The sequence below is a fragment of the Electrophorus electricus genome, chromosome 19, assembly GCF_013358815.1.
Source record: "Electrophorus electricus isolate fEleEle1 chromosome 19, fEleEle1.pri, whole genome shotgun sequence".
Lineage (NCBI taxonomy): Eukaryota > Metazoa > Chordata > Actinopteri > Gymnotiformes > Gymnotidae > Electrophorus > Electrophorus electricus.
The window spans coordinates 13,144,869-13,168,555 of NC_049553.1; the positions used below are offsets into that span (position 1 = coordinate 13,144,869).

The 23,687-nt window shown below is 46.8% G+C and overlaps 1 protein-coding gene across 4 annotated transcripts in view; it reads left to right on the top strand.

The window, feature by feature from the left end:
• Nucleotides 1-4,247: 4,247 nt before the first annotated feature.
• The window catches only part of LOC113585511 (zinc finger protein 521), a 105,092-nt gene continuing 85,652 nt past the window's right edge, over nucleotides 4,248-23,687 (top strand). The window contains exons 1-4 of one of the 4 annotated variants that reach the window (XM_027023030.2): nucleotides 4,382-4,405; nucleotides 5,023-5,063; nucleotides 13,380-13,436; nucleotides 23,247-23,438. In XM_027023030.2, coding sequence (XP_026878831.2) covers nucleotides 5,024-5,063; nucleotides 13,380-13,436; nucleotides 23,247-23,438 — 289 coding nt within the window. In that variant the 5' untranslated portion in view covers nucleotides 4,382-4,405; nucleotide 5,023. The other 3 variants (XM_027023033.2, XM_027023032.2, XM_027023034.2) reach the window with 3 other exon arrangements.

The following is a 23,687-nucleotide window of genomic DNA, read 5'->3' on the forward strand; positions in this document are numbered from 1 at the left end:
AATGCTATGCCCATTAAGCAAAACTGTCCATGCAGTCTTAGTCCTAGTCTTAGTGCACTCCTAGTCTTGAACTCCTAGTGATAAACATACACTCTTACCAATCTGCAATTGGCAGAATGCGTTAGCTCACATATACAATGATCTTTGTTAGCTGTGCAATAGTTTCCTCTGAAATTATTGATTTTGAGCACTTGGAAATAGTGGAGTGGAAAAACTATCAAAAACTGAATCACAGCCAAGCCCAATGATGTGTGTTTGGTATAAATTTAACCAAATCCTTTATGCCCAGCGTGAGTGTGGCATGGCAGAGCAGAACAAAAAGACGACGGCTTTGTTAGAGAGCTACGGTAAAACCCAGCTCACCCACAGCCACGCCAGCTTCCAGTGTTCGTCTGCCGCTCGTTAGACTCCGGATCTCCACTGCTCGCTGTGGCTGGATGCCTTGGTTCTCCTTCAAGCCTTCAGCGGCGTGATAGTTTGTTTTTCCCCTTTGTGTGTTTTTTTTCCCAACATTACTTGTGTCTCTCTGAAGCATCGGGAGCTCGGCTTGTGAGCGGAGCGCGGCGTCTCCAGGGAGGCCTCCTGCGGTGATGGGGGCACGCCGTCGACCCCGTCCTGCCTGGTGTGGGTGGCATCGGAGAGGAGAGATGAGGCAGTCTGTACCCCCCCCCACCTCCCCAGAGGTCCGGACGGTGGGCCTGCCGTTGCCGTGGGACTCCCCTCAGGAGAAGGCCTTATTCTCAGGGTCGCGCATCCATGCTGGCTCTGTAATTACAAGCGTGAGAGAGCGAGAGCGAGAGCGAGAGCGAGAGAGAGAGAGAGAGAGAGAGAGAGAGAGAGAGAGAGAGAGAGAGAGAGAGAGAGAGAGAGTGTTCGGCGGTTCCCGCAGATGTATGTAGAACCCTTTCTCCTGGGAGACATTCAGATCTCAAAGTTCTAGTAGATGAGTTTTAATGAGGCGAAGTCAAGTGTGTGTGTGTGTGTGATGGTATATGTGTGTGTGTGTTCATGTATTAGCAAATGCATGTTTGCATCTTGGGCCCAATTGAATGTGTGTAATTGGCAAGCAGTATAAAATGTACTGTGTTTTTTCCCGCGTGTGTGGGGGCAAGTCAGGGTTATGCCTGCGAGCCCCAGTGCCAGGCCTTCAGCTATCATTATTCTGGCAAGAAACAAGTTTATTTTGGAGGAACACATTAACTGGGTTTAGCGAAGGCAGAGTGAAAAAAACACATCTGTCAAGTAAAGTGATAATGACTTCAAGATATCCAAGTCACACGGAACCGAGGAACTTCATGTGTGCCGAACGCGCCGTGGATCTGATGAAAATGCAATGGACAAAATCCCCATTCAGAGTCATTATCTTTGGTGATCTTTTGTCTAATGTTTCTTAATTTCTAAGATTTACATAACTAAAGCAAAAACCTAGTTACACTGCAAATGTATGCAGTGCCACACCAGACAAAATTCCACAAAGCCGCCCACGTCCAAATGGGGCCGACGACAAGAACCGTGCGTCTCCACGGCCACTAAAACGTCGATGCCTTGAGCCTCCATCGGGCCTGAGCTATGGTACTGCATCAGGGCTGGTGTCAGGCGTTTGCACCGAGGGTCCCTCTCCACACTGGGTTAGCTTCTCCGACTCTGCAGCTGACGGAAACCCACCGCGAGCGTGCAGGGGAAGCACTCTTTGTTTGTGTTTGTCTTTTCGCTGATTTGCATGCAGGAGAGCGGGAACAACAGGGGCTAGGACCGGGAACTCGGAGGCGGATGGTTGAGGTGCCTCATACTGGGGGATGTAGCTTGACAGCATGTTGGGAGCAGGGGCCCAGTTCACTCTGAAGAGGAAGACGACCGAGACCCCTTGACGGCGTGCAACAGGCCTACAAACAGATGTTTACATCCTGCAACCACTTTGAACGGTGCAATAAAGCAAAGCATATCAATCTTTGCTCTTCTGTGATGTTCTTCCATTTGCTGCTTCTGTCATATGGCGGGTTGGGAATTCACACTGAGGTGTGAGAACGCCTGTCAGGTTTTAAGGGTATTATGAAAATAGGTGTGAGATTATATTCAATAAAGTGAAAAATCCTGACAACAATGTAGGTCATAACTTTCCAGTTAAGCTGTCTTTTAAAAAAACAGCCCTGAAGGCAAAGCAACTGGCAATTTTTCACGCAGAAAAAAACCCAAAACATGTTGAGATAAAGTAAGATGACAGTTGACAAAACAATGAAACGCTATTGTATGAAAATTACTTCTCCAATTCTGAAATTACCACACGACTATTACATGAAAAACGGTTACCCAGTTGAAAAATAAAGTAATAAAATACAGTAAAAATATCACATCAAGAAACGGGATCATTGTCCTGATTTTGGCCTCACTGACGACAGCATTGAACACCTGATTAGCAAATGTTTTTAAGAATAAATTGAGTTAATGATTGTCAAAATTCTTAGATAATACAAAGATAATGGCCAGACATCTCAGCCAAACACGCTTAAAGAGTTCATCACTGCTAATACTCGAACATTTTGGATGTCTTGGATTCCTACAGGTTGTTATGGGTATTTTCCTTCTTTTTTCTGATTGATCTTGAGAGCAAACTTGGAATGTCCTGATGGCCTTTGGGATGGGTCAGAAATGATGTGGAGTATCAGTGAAGAAATTTAGCTTATTAGAAAACATTTTGTGATACCAACTAAATTCTGGTGGATCACAGTGAGCGTGCTAACAAAGAGCCTATGGGTCACGCAGTGAGGAAGTCAAATATATTTGCAATGGATGACTGAATGCCTTAAACAGTATTTTTGCTCTAAGAGCAAATCTTGATTAAGACCATCTCCAGCGTTATGGTCATCTTTTTTTCTACTGATGGTGGTGAATGGAGAAACTTTGACTTTGACATCTCTTACAATTCCATTGCTCTTATAAACCGCTTTTTCGACCGAATCCCAAAAACCTTGGTGCAGACCCTCCAAATCACACATTTCTCACTCATATCATGTATCTGTGGGCAGCAGGACACTGGGTGGCGTCTAGGTTAAACTCCAGTCCTAATACAATAACCTTTGGATGTGGGTGAGGGGGAGAGTGATATAGCAGTCCTCAGGGGTGAGAGCAGAGTGTGAGCCCCGCCGCAGGCGGCCCTTCCTGGCTCTCATTTTCACGTGGGTGGGGAGTAAGGCCTGGACAGGTGAGTTGAGCTGGAGCTTTGAGACGCGCATCCAGCATCCAGCCTTACCCACGCTGCGGTTCACACCGACTTCACATATTAAAAGGGGTGGGCATATGCATTTTTGGAAAAGTTAACAGCACGATTCGCGCAATAATAAAGTGTAATGAGGGTGGGTTGTTATCAGATGGTAATGCGTTTCCGCAACCAACAGATTATTTCTAAAGGTCTTTTAATGACACGTCAAACGTCCACATGCTTTACGTGCAATTGATGTGCATTTTAATATTTTTCTATAATGGCTTGGGGACCATAATGAAAGATTCTGGCTTACCATAAAGTTCAGAACAAACTCATCCAGCGGAAAGTCAAGACGGCAGTCGTCATATCTACGGTTAAGTGAAGACTTTACTCAAAGCGCTCAGTGCACGGAGGAACCGTAACCGTAACCGCACCGGTTCATCAAACGGCGTACGCCGTTAGTCTATAGTCTTGATAAATCCATGTTACAACGTAATATTTGCTAACTGCTTTTATCAGTGATTATTTCAATGTACACTAATAAGGACGTTATTTAAAGTTATTGACATTTCTACTGTCTACCCCCTTCAAAGTCTGCGCGGACATATCCGAGTCCGGGACTACGTTAAGCGTAATCTTCTAAAATATAAAGCTTTCGATATGAATTCAACATGAAAACCACGCACGCGTGGATTCCTTTACTACATTTGTTTTGCTCCGCACAGTTTAATGAGGTCTATGAAACGAATGAATATGAACACGAACCGAATATTTACCCCTTTTTAAGCTATTTTTTTTTAACTTGCGTTACCATGCAGCACGGCGCCGGCTCATTTACAGGTGAAGTGTCACCGGCTCCGGCTCCGGCCGCGGTGTGCATGCTGAGCCTTTCCCACCAGAAGGGGGACCAGTCCGTCTGCCTAACGCGAGTGGGAGCGAGTGGGAGCGAGCCAAGCTGCGGCTCCGGATCCGGCGCCATCCGCGCGTCCGCGTTTTGCCGCAGTCCCGCGGATTTTAATCATGCCTCTCTGTCAGTGTGTGAGTGCAGGCAGGCTGACAATGATTTCCTCAGTGATTACGTACAGAGCGAGTCCCTGCGGGGTAGGGGCCCCCTCTGGAGCCATCCTGATGGCTTTGGGGGCCTTGCTTCCATTTTCCATTATTATGTGGACTACCGGAGCGACAGCGCAGTCCAAGACCTTGCAGGTTTGTGATGAGGAGGGAGCTCACATCTTCTCTCTGCCTCTTCCTCCTCTTTTAACAGCAATTAAGACACAGACTCAGTCCCGATTCGTAGCTAAACGAATAGCCAACAGGAGTGAGAAAAGGGAGAGTCTGAATTAGTTTTTAGTACTTGGCAATGTAAGAAAAAAGTATTTTTTTTCCGTCGGGTTTTTTTTTCTTCTGTTTTTGTTCCTTTTTTTGCTCCTTCGCAGCGGGCGTTTGCTGATGTCTTTCTCACGCAATTGCAAGATTAAAGGCATAAGCGAAATAGCATATCATATAATTGCTCGAAATCGCGTATTTCTCCGCACGTGATAGTTACTGCTAGGAGATGGATGCGCGTGACGGATTTACCACGAGTTCCATTCTAACACTTTTCCCGACACCGATTTTGTACTAAATAGGTAGGCTGTTGAAAATTTGGATTTTACACAACCCGTCCCTCTTCAAAACCGAAACCGTGATTTGAGCATCACGAACTGATCTGTAATGTTTAACGTCACGGGCTTAGTTGGCAGTGAGAATTCAGCAGGATATTCATTTCAGACTGAATGCAATTTATCAGAGCAAATCTGAGCGACTTCTGCGGTTTTCTATAGGATGTCGCGCCGCAAGCAAGCTAAGCCAAGATCCCTGAAAGGTAAGTGACATTCGCTGCCTGTAAGACGAGTGTTTCCAGGTGGAGACGAACCGAATTTAGTAGCTTGGCACAACTGCAGACACGCAACCGTCCCTAGTTTGCGCTCGGAACTGCATGCATAGGCTGTAGTCTGTGCTTAACGTGCACCGTTTGGTCCTTCCTCTGAAGACAACGAACGCGCTTAGATGTGGTCCGAGTATGAGATATTGGTCGAGAACGTTGCGTAAGCTATGCGTATTGCATCATTTCACTCTAACAGCCAAAATGCCCAACAGTCTCTTGGAACAACTTTGTTGGTTATAATTATCCTAGCAAGAGAACATGACGGGAATCGAGGAGGGTCTCGCTCTGGTCCCCCTCTCCAATGTCCTCTCCGTGTGTGCTGGAATGCAGTCCCTGGAATATTGTAGGTATCTGGACCGAGAGGGATGCGCGAGTTCGGGTGTCGGGCGGCCTGATGGAATGTAAGTTTAGAGTGCCACACCACGTGACACGAATCCTAGAACAGGCTGACTTTTGAAGGGGGAACGCGCTTTTGGTACAAAAGTGACAGTAGAACGGGCCAGAACCTCAGTGGTACCTCTTGGTCCAAAGGTTCCTTTTCAAAAGTGGAGCCGTCGAGTGGGGTGAGAGGAACCGTGCGCGGTGTAGATTCATGGGTGGTTGATCTTTAGCTGAACCAGACAGGAGCCCTTCCTAGGTACGCCAGCGTGGCGTGATGATTACCGTGTGGGAGAAAGTGGATCTGTTTGATCCCATTACACATAAAATGTCCTCCTGTATTGATACACATTTTAACTATCTCAGCACAAGACAGAATTGAAAGACTTTTAAGACTTCAGCTTAATAAAGCACGCGTGCACACACACACACACACACACACACACACACACACACACACACACACACAGTGTAAAGTAAATAGAATGCAGACTTTCCCCCCCTCTCTTGTAGCCTTTGAGGGTAGCCACTGGTATTCATGGCTAAGCTCCAGTTCATCTGGCAGCCTTTGTATTTTGCTCAGCAAATAATTGTCCACAATTTCACATTCTCAGCTTGTGGTCTGCATGGCCCCTTTTCTCGCCCGCCGTTCGTTCTCGGAAGTCATCAGCTGAAAGGAAGATTACACGGTCTGCAGTGTATTCCTTCAGCCACCATTTTAAATCAATACCTCAGGGAGGGGAGAATATGAATGCACTCACATCTTATCCTTTCTGTTCTCACACACATCCCTTCAGTGGTGGACACTACCAATTAGAAGGAAAAAAAAAAAAAAAAATATATATATATATATATATATATACATACACATATAAAAGCAGACACTATGTAGTTATATTTGCTTGAAGTAATAGCATCTGCTTTTTACATTTAGTGGTGACATGTTTGTTCCAACAGGGCAATAATTTTTTTGTCTGGTTCCCCCCTCCTCCAAAGATCTGCAGGGACATTTTTGTATGTAGTTCTGTTTTTCTGTATATGCAATGCAAGCTGTGTTGTTCTCCTGCTGCAAACAGCGCATTGACGGGGCTGAAGACATCGGCTCCGCGCTGCTGCGTTGAGTTAGGCTGCTAAGTGTGGCGTTTGGCAGCATGCTCAGCAGAACCCGCACCGGTTGCTTTATAGTTGTGGGCTTGTACGTTCGAACATTTCTGTGGACCGCGTGGTCTACAGGATTTTCTTTGCCTAATTAGTAGTAATGGAGCCACTGGACGAATTGTATGTTTGTCAGGAAATATGATCCCCGGGTACAAATGTCAGGTCTCGGTGTCAGTTCGACAGTTATGAGACTGCACTGTTCTGAGAGCAGCAGTCGTCACTTCCCCTCTGCGTTCGGTATTCTGGCACTGCAGGCTGAATCCCGGTAACTGTGTCTAGGGAAGAGGAGTGGAGGAATGTGTCGGCCAGGCTCCAGGTGAAAGCCCAGATGGAAGAGAGGCAGAGCGCGCCAAACAGAGCACCTAGAGGTGCAGGAGAGAGTCAGAGCAGCTCAGTCCAAATCTGCCCCCTCCCCCCAGTGCCTGACTCAGCCTGGGAGTTTGTCCGAGGATATGTGAGCAGATCCTGCTGGGGGTCGACCCCCTGCCACCCCACCCATCCTTCCTTAAAAAAAAAGAGTATATTCATAGTCTACTTCCTTACACAAAGCCCCATCTCTGCATAGTGTTTGCAGCAGAAACGACGGTGCTTATTGCTGGGGGCCGTAAACGCTACAGGCCAAGGCCATGCATCATCCTCCTGTATGCAAACACTTCAAGTGCCGCGCCTGACATTTACCCAAGTCCTGCCTATCAGCATCTCGCACGCCCGCCGCCTGTCAGGCTGTTTCCGAGACCAGCCAGAGTGGTTTCAGTGCTTTTTTCTGGCACGAAAGAGGCTTGCCACGTCTCTCTCTCTCTCTCTCCCTCTCTCGCTCTCTGAGACGTGGCTGTGGTGTCCGATCACCGGACCCCCATGCACGCGCACACGTCCGTCAATGTCTTTCCCACAGGCCCCAGCATGCATTTATTGGCTGGCATGTTTCAAGGGAGGTCTGCATACGTAAATATGCTTTCAGCACCATTTAGCGTCTGCAGCTTGGGTGTCATGAAATCATTCCTCTGTCATATACAGCTCTGATACCCTGCCTGGGTCTCGAATACCTGCTCTCGCATTCCCGGAATGGAGCCTGCACAGCTAAGAATATGAACCATCAGCAGTCATAGTGCCACTGTCATAGATCCACATGAACTTCACCTTTATTTCTCCGTCTTATTCTGTGAACTTCAAAACTTATTATAAGACAGGGTTCCACCTGATATGGAGGTTGCATATATATATATATATATATATATATATATATATATATATATATATATATATATATATATATATATATATATATATATATATATATAATTTTTTTTTAATGCAGAAGTAAAGGCCATAGTTTAATCCCCAGGACACACCTAATACAGTTAAATTTAATAAGTGCATGAATTCAAAACTATTGCTTCATGTTGATTGTCTTTCATGATTAAGACTGTAGTTTTCTGTTAGTTTGTATCATCGTGATTGGGCTGTCATGGCAGTGTGTAGATGATCACAAAGCCCCCTTTTTCTGAGAAGCGGAAGAGAGAGCTCTGTTCTGCTTGTGCTAAATATAGATATCAGGAGATTTTAATTAAGAAAATAATTTTTGAAAAAGTTATTTTGGTGACTCTGTAGAAATTGCGAGCAGTTCATGCATAAAACAGTCAAGGCAATTTTAAAGGTCCTTCCGAGTTAAATGTCAGTTATTGTATTTGGGACCTGATAAAGATCAGCCTCTGAATAGCAGACGCTTTAAGATGTTGATAGGTGTGTATTCTGTTCACTGTTGGATGGCTGTGATAACAACCTCATCAGCGTTCTTTAATATAACAGAAAAATGTGGCTATCATTATCATTAATATAACTGTCAGGGAAGCATAAAAAATCCCATTAGCCGAGCTGTCACTTCTCCTGACACTTGCCTCTGTAAGTTGTTCGGGGTGTCTCGGGAGCTGGCCGATTTCTCCCTTTCTTCTTTTTATTCTTCGGTCCTGGTTGGTGACTGTCTCTGGTCGTTTTCCCTGTCTCTCACTGCTCTGGCTGTGAGTGTGCACATAATCGCATAATTTGTAGTCTGTCAGGCAATTATCATCTTAACAAATATGCTCAAATATTTTGCTGTCATTGTTATGGGTGCAGTTGAGATTTGTATTAATTATTAATGGTATTGCTAATTTAATGTGTTTTTTGCTTTTGTTGGATAAAATTAGCATTTAGAATCAACAATTTAAAGTTCACGTTCCCTTCTGTTTGCTTTTTATTGGTTTTTGAAAGTTTTTATGAGATTTTATTAAACATTATTACAACACAAAAAATAGAAAAACATTGTGAACTAATCGATCAACATATCCTTCCAAATAAATAATTCATGATGTAATTTACAATCTAAGATTACTCCTGCACTAGACACCAATTAACTTAATCTAATTTGCATAATGCTAATTGAAGGCTACTACCTGACATTCGTTATAAGCGCCGTTTTCAAAAGCCAGTTTGATTTTGGTCGATTTATTCCTTTAACAGCATGTCCCCGAATTCAATAGCCACTTGTCAGGATGTCGGCCTCGTCCTGTTTTCCCTGTCTCAGCTTTGAGTCTTAATTGAGGAGGGCTGACCCGTCGTGACCGGCTCTAAATTGAGTGCTGATTCCCCTGATGAGGGCCTCGCTCGCGGCCATCCGGCCTGTAGGACAGCCCCATTGTTCTGCCGTGCAGCAGCTCTAATGTCCCTAGCTATCTGGAGCAGAATATCTCTGCTCGTCTCTGCGGCGGGAGGCAGGGGGCTTGCTGCCTATTACCCCGGTGGGCTCTTTGCTGAGGATACCTCTTTGAAAAGGAATTACTGCACGAGTCCAGCGATGATACGGCTGGTGAGAGCAGTCGGCTGCGGTTAATCACACCGAGGGCTGTTTTGCAGTTTGCTACCTTTAGCATGATGCCGTGCTCATGGCTCGTTTGAAGATTCTGGTTCAACTCAAAGACTGATTTAAAAGTTGGTCTTTGCAGGATCACATAGCGGCTTCGTTTTTGTTATATTTAGCAATAAGACACGGATGTTAAGATGCCTTGTGAAAAATGGAATTTCGTATGGTCAAAGTTAACGTAACGGGTAGTTTTATCAAACTTTAATCGACCCGTAGGACTACCAGCCGTGCAGATAAAAGAAATAAACTAACTGCGGTACAAATAACTGTATTCTGTTAGCAGGAATCCCAGGTGCCATTACGTAGCCTACTCGTGGGCCTGAAAACACACCTCTGAGGAAGCGGCAGGTGAGAGACCCAGCAAGTCTCCAAAGCCCTGGATTAGCTTATTTTAGCTTCGAATGGCTTAATTTAAACGTATTCATTCACAGATCATCAGCAGAGCCATCTAGCGTGATGCACCGAGACTGTAATGAAGGATCTGTGAAGGACAGTGTTTCTCAAATGCCACCGAGTTTTGACCTCTCAGTTCAGACGGGGCCTTGTTTTTCAGGGCTTGGTCTTCAGTTTCGGGAGGCTAGTCAGATGGCGTGAAGAAGGGCAGTGTGTTGGGAGAATAAAGGAGGCCTGTTTGGTGGCTTCATTGTTTTTCCTTTTTCCCTCCTTTTTTGGCTGCAGTGTAAATTGCATGTGTGAGGCAGCACTTTCATCCTCAGAAATAAAACCAAGCACAAATACAAATATCATCGGTGTCCCCAAAAATGATTCATGCAGGGGCTTACTCACGCAGCATTCTGTGTGTGTGTGTGTGCTTATGCACATATGAAACAACGAAATATGTAACTTATTAGTCATTATTGCGATATGTCAGCGAGCTTGTCCCAACCACTGTTTATTAAGTGCTGTTAGCTTCATCGACATTCCAGATAAGTGTTCCGTGGGTGTCCTGATGAGTCACCTCCCATGATCCAACAAATGTAAATAGTTATTAAAAATAAAAAGAATCCCCCAAACAATTTCAGGTTAGTTTTATTATCTGTGTCCTGTCAACAGTTTTTTTTTTTTTCGTTTTTTTTTTTATTTCAGTGTATTTCATAGTGGCAGTAAGTAGTAATAATATATATGCCAGATTGTATCTTGCGCTGTGCAGCCGTAAGATACATAACCTACCGTACTGTATCTGTGCACGTTTATATGTATTTGGTTCCTTGTGGTCCACGCCATCTCGTTTTTATTTTATTGTCACCTCGTGACCTTGCTTGCATAGAAGCACACATGGATTGCACACATAGTTATGGCTCATGATTGCGTAATGTATTTACAGTAACGAAAGCAATGAACTGCAGTTGTTTTGCAGTGCGTCACTGGATTTCCCAGTGAACTCAGTTGTTTTGCAGTGTCACTGGATTTCCCAGTGAACTGCAGTTGTTTTGCAGCGCGTCACTGGATTTCCCAGTGAACTGCAGTTGTTTTGCAGTGCGTCGCTGGATTTCCCAGTGCGACGTTTCCGGTTTCTCTGTTCTTGCCCCTTCTGCTTTGATCCACTCCCTCTGACTCTGCACCCCGTACGGTCATGGAGCAGAACGCTGAATAAAGCGTTCTCTTCTACGCACGTGAGCTACTCCTCAATGGCATCCTGGCGCGTGGCCGCGCTAAGGCGGAGTCGTGTGCTGGAGCCTACTGATCTGTTTCGGTATGGCAGGTTGCCCTGTCTTCTTGATATTTGTTGTCCTTGCTAATGACTAATCATTTGCCCAGCAGGACAGACGATTACAACATCCAACCAAGCGGGAATTTATGTAGTGTGTATAAGAACAGCATTCCTAAGAGACCGAGACGCGTAGTTCAGTTTAAATAGCCGAAACTTTTTTTTTTTTAATGAGAGCGCTGCGGTGACAAACGACTGTTTTGCGGCCATACCGCAGAAGTTCTGATCGTGCCATTAGAGCGAATTTTCTGCCTGAACTCTTCGGGTCGTACCGACAGGGACGGTAATCAAAACAAAAATATGAACTCCCCTCGCCTGGGTCCCCCCGCTCGACAAAGGGGGATTTATTAAGAAACCTCCTCTTGTCCAGACCGAAAAGCTCCTGCACGCACAGTCCTCTGCAGTGACAGAGAAATCCATTTAGCTCAGGAGATGGTGCCGCAGCTGCACGTCTGTCTTGGATGGGAATATCTGGTAGTCAAGCGGGTCTCGGTATTAAAGACTTGCTGGTGATGACTCAAGAGGTAGATTGGCTCCCTGGTTTCTTCCCCAGACACAGCAGACTGTACAAAAATATGAGCATTAGTTTTGAGGTACTTGTGTTAGTGTTTTCTCTTCTACATTGCTAAAAAAAAATTCCGACAAATTTCTTCAGCGTCCATCAAAATGAGCAGCGATCTCCTCTAAAGGTTCTTTCGCAATAAATGAGATTTCTTGTCGACTATGAATGGCTGCGGTCGTCTTAACAATGCCGCTAACGTGGCAACCCCCCCCCCAAAAAAAAAATAAAAATGAAAGTTAAGGGGTGGGGTGGGGATGCATTGTAATGATCCAACCAGTCACAATTTTGATTTCTCTCCATGCCAAGCTTTGACTCAAGATCCCGTGGAGCTTTTAGGAGGAGAGGGAGTCAGTCCCAGCGGCCCTGCCGCCCCCCGCTGCCTCCGCACACAGCCCGGCTTCTCCAGCACCACTGGCCTCCGACTTAATTATGGCAAATGGAGGGCTTTTTAAAAGACTCTGTTCAAGACAGCCTCCTGCCCGGCCCGTCGCTGGCTCGCCCCCAGCAGGGTCCTCTTGTCGGAGCTTCCACTCACCACGCTCAGGAAATGAAAGGGTAGATAGAAGAGACATAATGGAGGCCGAGTTTTCCGGCGGTGGGCGCGGAGTGGCGAGGAGCGCCAGCCTCCTCCCGGAGACCCTCATTTTCCGTGGAGCAGGTGGGAGTCTTTTGTTCTCGTCCCGCTGCTAAAATCCATTTAGTTCCCCGCACCTGACATGCGGACCGGCGCGCGTCCCGTTTCAGCTGGGGAGGGGGGTGCCGCTAATGAAGCAGGCGCGCGAGGTGTACGGTCACGCGCTCGATTGTCGCGTAATGAATTTGCCTAAACGGCGGACTCGAGGAAGATGAGCAGGAGGACGAAGAGGAGGGGGGAGGAGAGGCCAGGTTTCGTTTGTGGAGCGCCTAGCTTCCCAGCAGCGCTTGAGAAACACTGGGAAGCACAGACTTGGTTCAACTCATGGAAAGACAGGAAGCTGAAGAGCTGTGGGGGATGAGGGTGCACCAAGCCTGCCGTAACACCTGGAGAGGACGCAGACGTTACTTTTGGCAACCAGCTTCTATTCTGACTTATGTTTTCTTTTTCTTTTCTTTTTTTGAGTGCCCACATCTCTCTGTGGCTCTGGAGTTTGCGATTAGACTGTTAGTGTATCACTGGGAGGCAAGTCAATGAGTTACTCATATGTCGGACAGCAGGCCACTGAATGTGCTGAGAAGTTGGCGGGGAGATTTTTTTTTCTCATAATTCATTGTGTTATTACTCAACTCGATAAGTGATTTATGGGGGTGGCCGTAGGCGCGTCTGCAGGGGCACGAAGGAGAACTCTCGCCCAGCTCAGGCCTGAGCGCTCCCACGAAGTTGTGCCGAAAAAGCTCTCCCCGAATATCGGTGTAAAAACGGCATGACACAGAAGATCTGTTTAAAAGATTAGGAAAAAATTGTTTAGCCAAGGTTTTTATGGGTTGGCCTATTTGTTGTCTAATTCTTTGTGTGTGTGTGTGTGTGTGTGTGTGTGTGTGTGTGTGTGTGTGTTTTCTCTTTCTCCATGGCAGTAGAAGACAATGTGACTGAGGACCCACACACTCCAGGGCAGGCTGCCATTCTAAGTGGTAATACTTTTTTTTTTGCTTAGAATCCAAACATTTATATGCAGTTTGTGTTTCTGCATTTAAGCAAATGATGTCATTAATATGGCTTTTGTTGTTGGTTTCACCAACCTGTTACCATTGGTTTATTTCTGTGTTCAGTATCCATCTGCCAACACGGTTCATCAAAGCAACTCTGCGAATTAATACGAACATCCGCTGATGAGTTTCGCCGTGGTTCGTGTTTGTTTACACACGCATGGCCATGCTAGCGTACTCGCGCACACACAAGGAGCGTGTGCGCGGAGGTGTGTGTGTGTGTGTGTGTGTGTGTGTGTGTGTGTGTGTGTGTGTGTGCACGCTTGCTCGCGTCGTTTGCTCTTTCGCCGGGTGCTTTAGTAGATGAATGCCTCCTGTCACCTCGTGTGGCACACACCGTTGGCCTCCAGGCGGCGCGGCGTAATCCAGGTCACACGCTCATCGTTCGCCTGTGAATGAGGCCTGCTCGGGACGAGCGGGCAGCTTCTTCATTTGTCTCGTGGAAAGGTTAGGGCCCACGCGTGGTTATTTTAAACCCGATATGGATGACTTGAGCCGGGGGGAAAGGGGACCGCAGCCCCTCGCAGCCTGCCAGTGTCGTCGGCTGAGTTGACGCTGATTCATTTTCTGCCTGGCCACCATAACAGCAGCTCGTGCTGGTATCCGTGACAACAGTAAACAACAGAGTCTTGGCTGCGCTCGACACAAACCGGCAACACGCAACAAGGTCAAATATTGAGATCCTAAAATTGAATTAATGTCAATAGGTGTCAATTTATGTCAAATTCAGATTCATCATGCTGCTATATTCCCTTACACATGTACCACAGAGGAAAAGGTGGAGGAAAAGTACGTGTACATATTCAACTGAATCACATTTCATCAACATTGCAAATTAATTGCTGCTTTAAAGGAATACATCACTAATGCTAATATGCTAATCAGTAATGCTAAAATGCTAATATGGCTAACGAAGAATGGAAAGTAATGAGTTATCGCAACCTCATTAGCATAACATGAACTTTCCCTTTGTTTTATGTATTATTAGCAATCTTGAAGCTGCCTCTAGATTTGAAAAAAGTGAATTACAGAACGACATTCTGAATTACAGAGACTACTGAGTGTAAATGTACTCCTGTTTCACTCTGCTTGTGATCAGTTCACATTTGAAAAGCCAAGTTGGTGACAACAGCAGGTGAATGTGGTTAGTGCCTTGTTGTATTATTAAATAATACAATACAGTATTCACCTTTTAACAGAAGCACTGTTTCCAGGCAGTGGTCAGTAGACCTGCAGTAGACCTCTAACTTCACCAAGAAATCAATTTTTCTGAAACAAAAAGCAAAGCTCACAGTGAATGTTGCAGTGTTCTACATCATTAGTAGACATTTCACGGCATGAGTCACTGAAGGGGTTAACTCTAGATAACCCTGGACCATACTCTCAGTGCATACTCGTCACCACTGGCCATAAAAGCAATGTTTCTCCAGTCTACAGTCCTACTTTTAACACCTACTTATTTATGTATTTCAGTTATTTTATTGGTATATGTGCATTTCCTCTTAAAAGCATGTCGTCTTAAATAACTTAAGAGATCCAACTTTTCTTCCTTTTAATGGGCCAGTGCATTGTGCATGCGTTTAACAATGCACTTTAGGTGATAATTACCACACTAATTTACAAGTCATTTGATGCCAGGTTTTATATCAAGGATGTTTTCTAGCATATATTTAAAAAGATGTCAAATCCAGAGAGAGCATATGCTATTTTGCAAGCAGAGCCCTAATCTATGTTGATTTTATCTGAGATTTTTTGTAATATATATTTTTTTATTATGGTTTATATTATTTTTAGTATGCCAAAAGGTTTCACCTCTCAAGTATTGATGTTTTTGTGTATTATAAGCTAGGGGTTGCGGTTCAGTGGTGTACGTGGATTTGAATGCTGGTTTTAAGTCTCGGTTTCTGTGTTTTAAATTTCTTCTGTTTTCTGTCAAGGCAGCTTAGTGCCACAGCTTTGAGAGGCTGTTAAACTGGCCTCCAGGTATGTTTCTAGTCTGTTCTGTGAGGGAGGGAGAGAGGGAGTGGGCGCGTGAGCGAGGGAGGGAGGAGGCAGGCAGGAAGGAAGGAAGCAAGGAAGGGTTGAAAGAAGGAAGGAACGAGGAAGAAAGGAGTTCTCCACTCATACAGTTGTTTGCCATGTGTCTAGAAGAGAAGTTATGCTAAGATTGTGTTCTCCCTGCTCAGAGCAGTGTGGTCTGCTTGAATTGACGAGACAGTACACTCTCTCTCTCTCTCTCTCTCTCTCTCTCTCTCTCTCTCTCTCTCTCTCAACTCTTTTATTCTATTCCTTTCCCAAAGTCAAGTGGGTTTAAGATCCACAGCTTGGCTGTACAGCTATGCTGCCTGGCTGTAATTATAACCACATGCGTCTTGTGCCCCCCCCCTTTATGCTCTCCATTTTTTCCACCCCGACTGTGTTGGGTTTGAGCTATTCTGTGGAAGAGGCTGTCGGTTTGGCTAAACTGGAGTGGACTGACTCGGATTTGTATTTGGAAAAAAAAAAAAAAAAAAAGGACATTTGGACTGGATTGCAAAGTAGACAGAGGGAGAGAGAGAGAAAGAGCGAGGGAGGGAGAGAGAGAGAATTGGAGAAGCAGAGGGAGAGAATCAGAGACAGAGGGAGGGAGAGAGGAAGTGAGCGAGAGAAAGAAAACGGTAGAGAGTGCGAGAGAACGAGAGGGACGAGATCAATGGACTGCAGCCAGAGGAAGGGAAAAGCGAGGGAATAGACGAGGAGGCTTGCTCTCCGCTGGCTCTGCTGAAATCAGCCTCTCTATTATTCATTTCCTTTGTTGTGCGACTGCACTAATGGCATGGCAAGATGCTTCACTCAATAGTGGATCTCTTCCCTGCAAGAACACGGCGGAGGAGCAGGAAGTGTGGGGGGTCTCGCTCTCACTCTGATAGCTTTGATTTCCTTCGCACAGGTCTTTCTCCTCTCCGCCTTCCTCGAGGCAGAGGACTGTAACAGTATCCATACTAAATTACTCAGCATTCCCTTTGCATTCCAGAAGCGCTAACCCCCCCTCGCCACTTTTCCTGTCTCGAAGAGGCGCAAATGTATTGTTTACTGTTTTGTTTACCGCATTAGTTGCTGTAAAGGCTGCACTTTGCGGCTGTGCATCTCCTGTGTAATTGAGAAGCAATGCTTTAGAACAGACCTCGATACATTTCGAGTCAGAGGGTGCTGAGTGAAACTGCCTGCCTGGCATGGCTTTAGGGCTGGGGCTCTCTGGAAACCCCTGCTGCTTTCACTACACTTTGGGATTTGGCTTTCTCATGCTGCACTCCGCTTCCCTGGAGCCAGACATCCAGCGGAGTGTGTGTGTGTGTGTGTGTGTGTGTGTGTGTGTGTGGGGGGGGGGGGCGCGCTTCTCCAGCTCCACTCCTGGAGCTCCTCTGCACAGCGCGGTGGAGCGTGTGTCCTGTCACCACCACCCCAAACTGGGTGTAGCAGAGCAGAGGACTAAACCAGGTGGAGTTGGAAAACACAACCCATATCCTGGTTTTGAGATACTGCTCTGTGATGTGTTTATAAAAGAATGTGGGTAGTGCTAGTGTTTTCAGAACACACTGGAAATGAATCACTGGTACCAATTTGAACCCCCTCGGCAGGAGGACGAAGAGGATGAACTGTGCAGTGGATAATGAAGTCATAGGTTGACGTTATCTGGCTGCCATATGTACTAGCAATTTCTAAATAATGAGAATGGAAAAAAGAAAATGCGTAAACAACAGCAAAAACCCCTCCCTGCGTTAAACACGAACGCCGACACAAAGATCCAGCTTTCAGGGACTATTCTAACTTAGCCAGAATGGACTTGAATGCTGCATTAACATGCACGGCTTCTCATGTGGCTACGTAAGAACGCGTGCAGAGCAGCGGTACATCTGTTTCCCGTCACGGCAGCGCGCCGGAAAAAATGATTCCCTCTCCGGTCTCGCATAACAGCCGCTAGGCCCGGGAGCACGTTCCGTGCTGACATCAGCGACCGGGGCGCAGTTGGCACGCCGGGTCGGAGAGCAAGCGTCTCTTTGCCCTGTGTGATCGGGGCAGCGTGGTGGACAGGGGCCCCGGGTTTCTCCCGACCCCTTCTGGTTCGCGTGTGGGTGGAGCGATTCGAGCTTTTGTGATTTTTCTCCACGTCTCTCTCTGTCTTTTTTTTTTTTTTGTTGTTAAAAAAATCCTCTTTTTTGCACCCATAATGAGAAGTGGGTGTCGGTGTGAAGGTTATTCAATCTTAATGTCCTCCTGTGTGTGATCGCTCTCCCAGGCTACACTAAAGCAACGTGCGCACCTTTGATCAGGAGACACAGACATGTGTCGAGCGCAGCCGCTCGCTGGTTAAAATAAATTCTTAATTTGAACTCGGGTTTGGAGAAAGCAGCGCTCATGTCGGGGGGGGGGGGGGGGGCATGAAAAATTCGGTAGATGTGCGATCTCTCGGAAACCGAGGCGGGGAGGGATCGTAGGAATAAGAGAGAAGACGAAGCAAAGACGGGCATTCTCAAGCCCTCACGGTGCCCCTCCGCCCTTCCTCGGATCCTGGAGGAGAGGAAGACTCTGCTACTGCTCGCAAGGCCACTTGTTTAGCAGGCGGAGGTGTTGAGACTACAATAACCGGGGTCCGGGCGCTGTTTCCTGAAGCCGGGGCCGGTCCGCGCACGTCCCCTGATCTGGCCTGTTTTTCCGAGCAACCGTCTGAACCTGACTCCGGCCGTTATTGATCAGCTGCGGGGCTAGCTAGACGCCGCAGCACACACCAGATACAATGGCGGAATCCCCCGGGCTTTCTCAGGAACTGCAGCTCAAGGCTTGCTAATGCTGGCCTCTAGCTCAGGGTTGGCACAGCCGGTTCAAATTTCTGGAACTAATGGCCATTGCTGGATATTCTGCAGTAGCATGTACACATACGGCGGTATATACAAGTCACAGACCGAGCGGTAAAGATGGGCTTAATCGTTATTGTGGAATCCATGTTTAGAATCACAGCACAGCAACAGGTCTGACTCTGTTGAGGACACACGTTTTTGGATGTGATACCGGTCCATTTTGTGGTCATACAAGACAGTTTGGAAACGAATCACTTCAGAGTGATAAAAACATGCACAATATTTTTTTTTTTCGGTGTAAGTATTTGGTTTAAATAGTCTTTGCTTTCTTCATCTCCAGCGTTTCTGTTTTCTCTGCTTCCTGTGTTCCCAGGCTCTCCATCTGCCCTTGTTCCATTCCGTCCGCACGTCTCTTTCGGTCTCTCTACTTTCTCACTATGTCTCTCTCTGGTGGTTTAACAGATTGGCAGACGACTGCTGCCGGGTGGTAGAGTCCAGGCCAAAGAGAGAGTCCACCCCCCCTTCTGTCACAGTGGGAGGCTCCGTAGGGTGAAGCGGAGCGCTCAGTCGGGGGTGTGGAGCCCCTCAGCAGGGGTGCCCCATAGCTGGGAAGAGAACATCAATTAAAACACTATAAATATTTAAGCGCAGAAAAGATTCAATAATATTAGGTCAGGGAGGTGTCACAGCCTGACCCGAGATGAAAGTTCCGGAATGATGAATGTCACTGGAGTGCCTCCGGTGTGGGCAGCTCTACCGGACAGTGACGAATGACCAGCAGCACACCCGTGATATTGCCTGCTTACTTTAAATGGCACCAATCACTGTCCTCAGAGGACAAAATTAAATCATAACACCAAGACCCAGTCCCATGGAGAAGAGGTTAACGCCTGCTCATTGGATCTGCAAGCACAATATAGTGTTTCTTTTTTTTTTTAACTGCTCTCATGCCGTTTTATTACAAGTTTATATAGATGAATTACCTAAAATGTGTCTATATACCATAAATGCATCATCACAATTACCAGGGCATATGTTATTATTTTGTCATATCGCTCCCAGTTGGTTTATGACTTATTAACTGTGCAAATCAATGACTTAAACGTCCTCGGAATGGCGACACCTCTGGAAAACAATTGTCCGACCCATATTCCCTAAGCCCGGTGACCCGCTCTTTGTATCCCAATCTGTCCTAGTCCTTAGCACACTTTCCCCGGTCTGAAAGGGAAAAAAGCTGACATGGAAAAGCATGACCGCTGATTGTCAGTCAGCCTTAGCTGACTGCCATTGATCCCGCGCCCGTTCTGTTGGGGATTGGGCCGGAGGATGTCTAGATCTAATGGATTAATGGGTCTAAACCTGGGCGTAGAGCAAGCCGCTACTGACACTGAACTCTTTAATCCCGTGGATCAGGGTGACCTTCCTTCGGCCGAGCACCCACACCGCTCACCCTGACAGCACCAAAAGCCGATTTGTGTTAGGAACCAGGTGCGTGAGGGCAGCATACGAACGTCTCGTCTTCACAGTTCCAGGCAGATAAGTGAAGTCATTTTTAGAAGCATTAGCGCACAAGGTTGGGTGTAGTCTTTGATTAGCCCACGTGGTCAGCAGTGACTGAAAATACTCAAAGTATTAGGACTTGGATTACTACATGTCCAGAAATTTGAACAAAGTGCCGCTTGTACTGGCTGCATAATAATACCAGGTTTCCGCAAGCAAAACGCAATGGAATTTTTTTGTAATTGGAATGAAATGTTATTCCTTCTAATTACCGCACCTAAGGGCTGGTGGCCGAAGCCGTCTAAATAAACCAACGGCAACACGAACGCAGGCGATTTAGCTAAAGCGCGTGGTGCCGAGCGCAGAGTCGCACTCCAGACGAGCCAGCTCTCTCACGTTACACGCCTGACAGTCTGGAAAAAGCCATGAACTGCTGCGGTCACGCCCGCCGAGGTTTGACGGAGTTCGGGTGACCGTGCTTGGCATGACTGGCCCTTGTCCCAAAGCTTCCTTCGGCCGAGTTGGCCAAGCATCTGGCATGAGCAGGCTGGGATTTTCGTCCTCTCCCACCGCCTCCTGCTCAGCTCCGCGGGGGCTCCGCAGGGACGGCCGCGCTGATATTTTTAGAGGGTATGTTCCACAAGCCTCCATCGACATGAGAGAAGGACAATGGAGGGTGTCGGGTTATGGCGGTGCTTGGCGGACAAGTGTACGGCGCCGGGAGAGGAAAGAATCCGGGCCGGCCCGGACTTCTGCAGCGGTGCTCCTTAAGGAATGTCACACCCGTACGAAACGGCCTCGCCTTGCCGCCGAAGGCCCAGACAGGAGGGTCCGCACGTCGACTGCTCTCCGAGGTTGTCACGTGGGTGGAGGGCGTCGAGCACGACAGGACGTTTCGCTCAAATCCGCGCCTAGAGTAGATATGCGTGCCGCACTGTGCCGACACGTGAAGTAATTGTGTCAAGGCATGAAACCAAGCGGAACCCGTGAGGTTCAAGAGCGGGAATGTTCCTGAAACCCTGCTTCCCTGATCTCTCGTCCGCCAGACGGACACGCAGCTTGGGTGGCTGATATAAACTTGTCCCCTTTTGTCCCGCTCTGAAGCAGGACCACCTTCACAGTGGGTTTTACCACACAGATCTTTGCTCATCCTTCCGCATGGGCGAGAAAGCTGCTCTGGTGACTTCATATAGCAAAACACACCAGAACTCCTGGTGCCCTGAACGGATGCACAGGTGTCTAACCTGCACGTTTCTATAGCAACAATAATACATTTTGTTTTGCTTTTTAAAATACCTGTTTAAAACAGGTTTGCAAAGTGCTTTACATGATGCAGATGAACTGCAAAGGAAAACGAGAAGAATAAGAAAATAATTAAAAGAGAAAAATAAAATGTGCTTGTAGTAAAATCTAAAAGACAAACTGATAGAACAGATGTCTGAATTAAAGACAATATTATGAAGTTTTGAGAATTTTTAACAGAATTCCAAGGTTTATGGGTCATAAGTCAGACTCTGCCATTTTCTTTCTGGGATGACTAGTTGGTGTTAGTCACCTGTCTTTTAGGAGATGTTGAAACTATGAGGGCAAAGAATTGATCTAATATGAGAGAGTCTTGAATAGCAACATGTTTAAAAACTAGAGTAGAAATGGTTTTAGTCTTGATGTCTTTACCTTCATCATGGATTTCACCGTTACTGGCCTTATGGGTCCTCCAAGACACTGAAACAAAACAGGAAACTTGCGCTTTAATGTAGCTAATAGCTGGGATTGTGTTCTCTCATGGAAAATCGGAGTAGGTTCCAGGTGATGCGCTCTGATTGGTCAGATTTCCATCTCTGCTTCTGTGTCACCATCAGTGTGAGCTGAAGTCCATCAGGAAATATGAGATTAAAAAAAAAAAACTAGCCAAACACAGATAACACACGTACAACGAGTTATTGCTTTCAAGATATTGAAAAGCAAAAGTAAGATGCTGATAAAATTGTTCACAAGTGATAACACAGTGAAATCAGTCGTGTGTAAGTGGAATTATATAGTAACAAAATTATTAAGTAAGCTTTTATTGGACAAAGTGTTTATGGTTGCATGACAGGAATAGGGCAGCAAGAGAAGGTATACACATCTGGGACTGGTGGTGTACCGGTATACACATCTGGGACTGGTGGTGTACCGGTATACACATCTGGGACTAGTCTCAGTCAAACTCTTGCATGCAGTTCGAACTCGGATGGTGAATGTTGCGTAGCAAAGATTCGGATTTTTGGATTGGCTGCATTTCATTCTGTTTGGGTTTCTGCCTGTTTCTTTGACATCTTGCCTTGAAAGCAAATATGTTTGCTTGTTATCAACAGGTACCAACTTTAAACATCACTTCGACTGTTATCAGCCCAAGCTTTACATTAAAATATAGAAAGATGTTTATTATTGTGATTTAAATGTATTTCACTGAACCTGAAAATGTATGAAACGTTTGCTTTGTGATCTTCATGCATTATTAATAAATATGTTAAGAGTGTGGCTAAGACATCGTTAAGACGGAGGAGACTTTGGACGTACCCATGCCAGCGTCCATTTGTCTCATGACTCTCAGATCCATTTTGAGACGAGGTTGATCTAGGAATTGGCCCAGAAAGTCCATTCCGTATTCCGAAGGAGACGGCCACTGCAGTGGGAGAGATTGATGGGCAGCGATACTGCAGACCTGTTTGGGCTTTGAAAGACAACACTGTGGATGGGGAATATTGATGTGTGTGACCCGCGGCTGCCTGCGAACACGGCTGAATTATTCAGGGAAGTGTGTCACGTTGACAGCGTAACACACACACACACACACCGATGTCTGCTTGGCCAGCAACGCCAGGCTTCGTCGTGCGTTCGGGTCGACTGCCTGATTCCATGTGTAGTGCATTGCTTTCAGCTTCGGTGTGAGCCTATTAAGGAGTGTGTTTATGTGTTTTCATCACCGTCACCGTCAAAAAACATTTGAAGCAAATTTCAGGTATCACATTATTGTTGACCTACCTATATCACACAGTTTGTCGTAGACTGCTGTGAGGTGCTTTTTCCCACAGTTCTGGGCTAAAAGCCACCGAAAAGGATTTCCTGAAAGTGGTGAGGGTATTTCCAGAGAGGCAAAGTTCCAGAAAGACATTGTAGTTCTAGAAGGAAAGGTTTATACATTGGCGATAACGAATACATTAGCCTTCCAGTTTCATTTCTAACCTAAAGTGTCGGTGAGGTGTACGCTCACTCCAGCTCGGTCTGATTATATGCACGTATGGCCCTTGGTTGGGGGCCGAAGCCCTCGGGCTCTCAGCAGACGCAGGGCCCCGCCGGGCCTCGCAGACCCCGCAGTGACCGCGGCGTGCTGCTGTCTGCCGTCTTTCTTGCCCCGCAGATCGCGAGTGTGCCCCCACCAGGCCGTGCGAGGATGCGGAGGACGCGGGTCTGAGGAGGAGGAGGGGCTCTCCCGAGGAAGGGGACGACGGCGAGGAGGACGAGGAGGAGCACAGCTGCCGCGCCTGCCGGCAGGTGTTCGACTCGCTGAGCGATCTCGCCCAACACAAGATTAATCAGTGTCAGCTGACAGGTAAACAATGCCCCCTCCACCCCTCAGCCTAGCCCAGCGCGCTACTGCCCCCGCCTCCGTCACCCTGGCCCCGCCGCCCGGCCCCTCGCGTCTCTCCCCGGCCTCCTTCTGTTTTCTCTCCCTTCGTTTGGACGAGGTCGGCGGGGCCGACGCACCGGAGCTTCGACGCCCTCGGTTCATCCTCCAGCGTTTCACGTAGTCGGACCTCACCTTACTGCCTATAGCTCTAGCTTCCATGGAGCCAGTCAG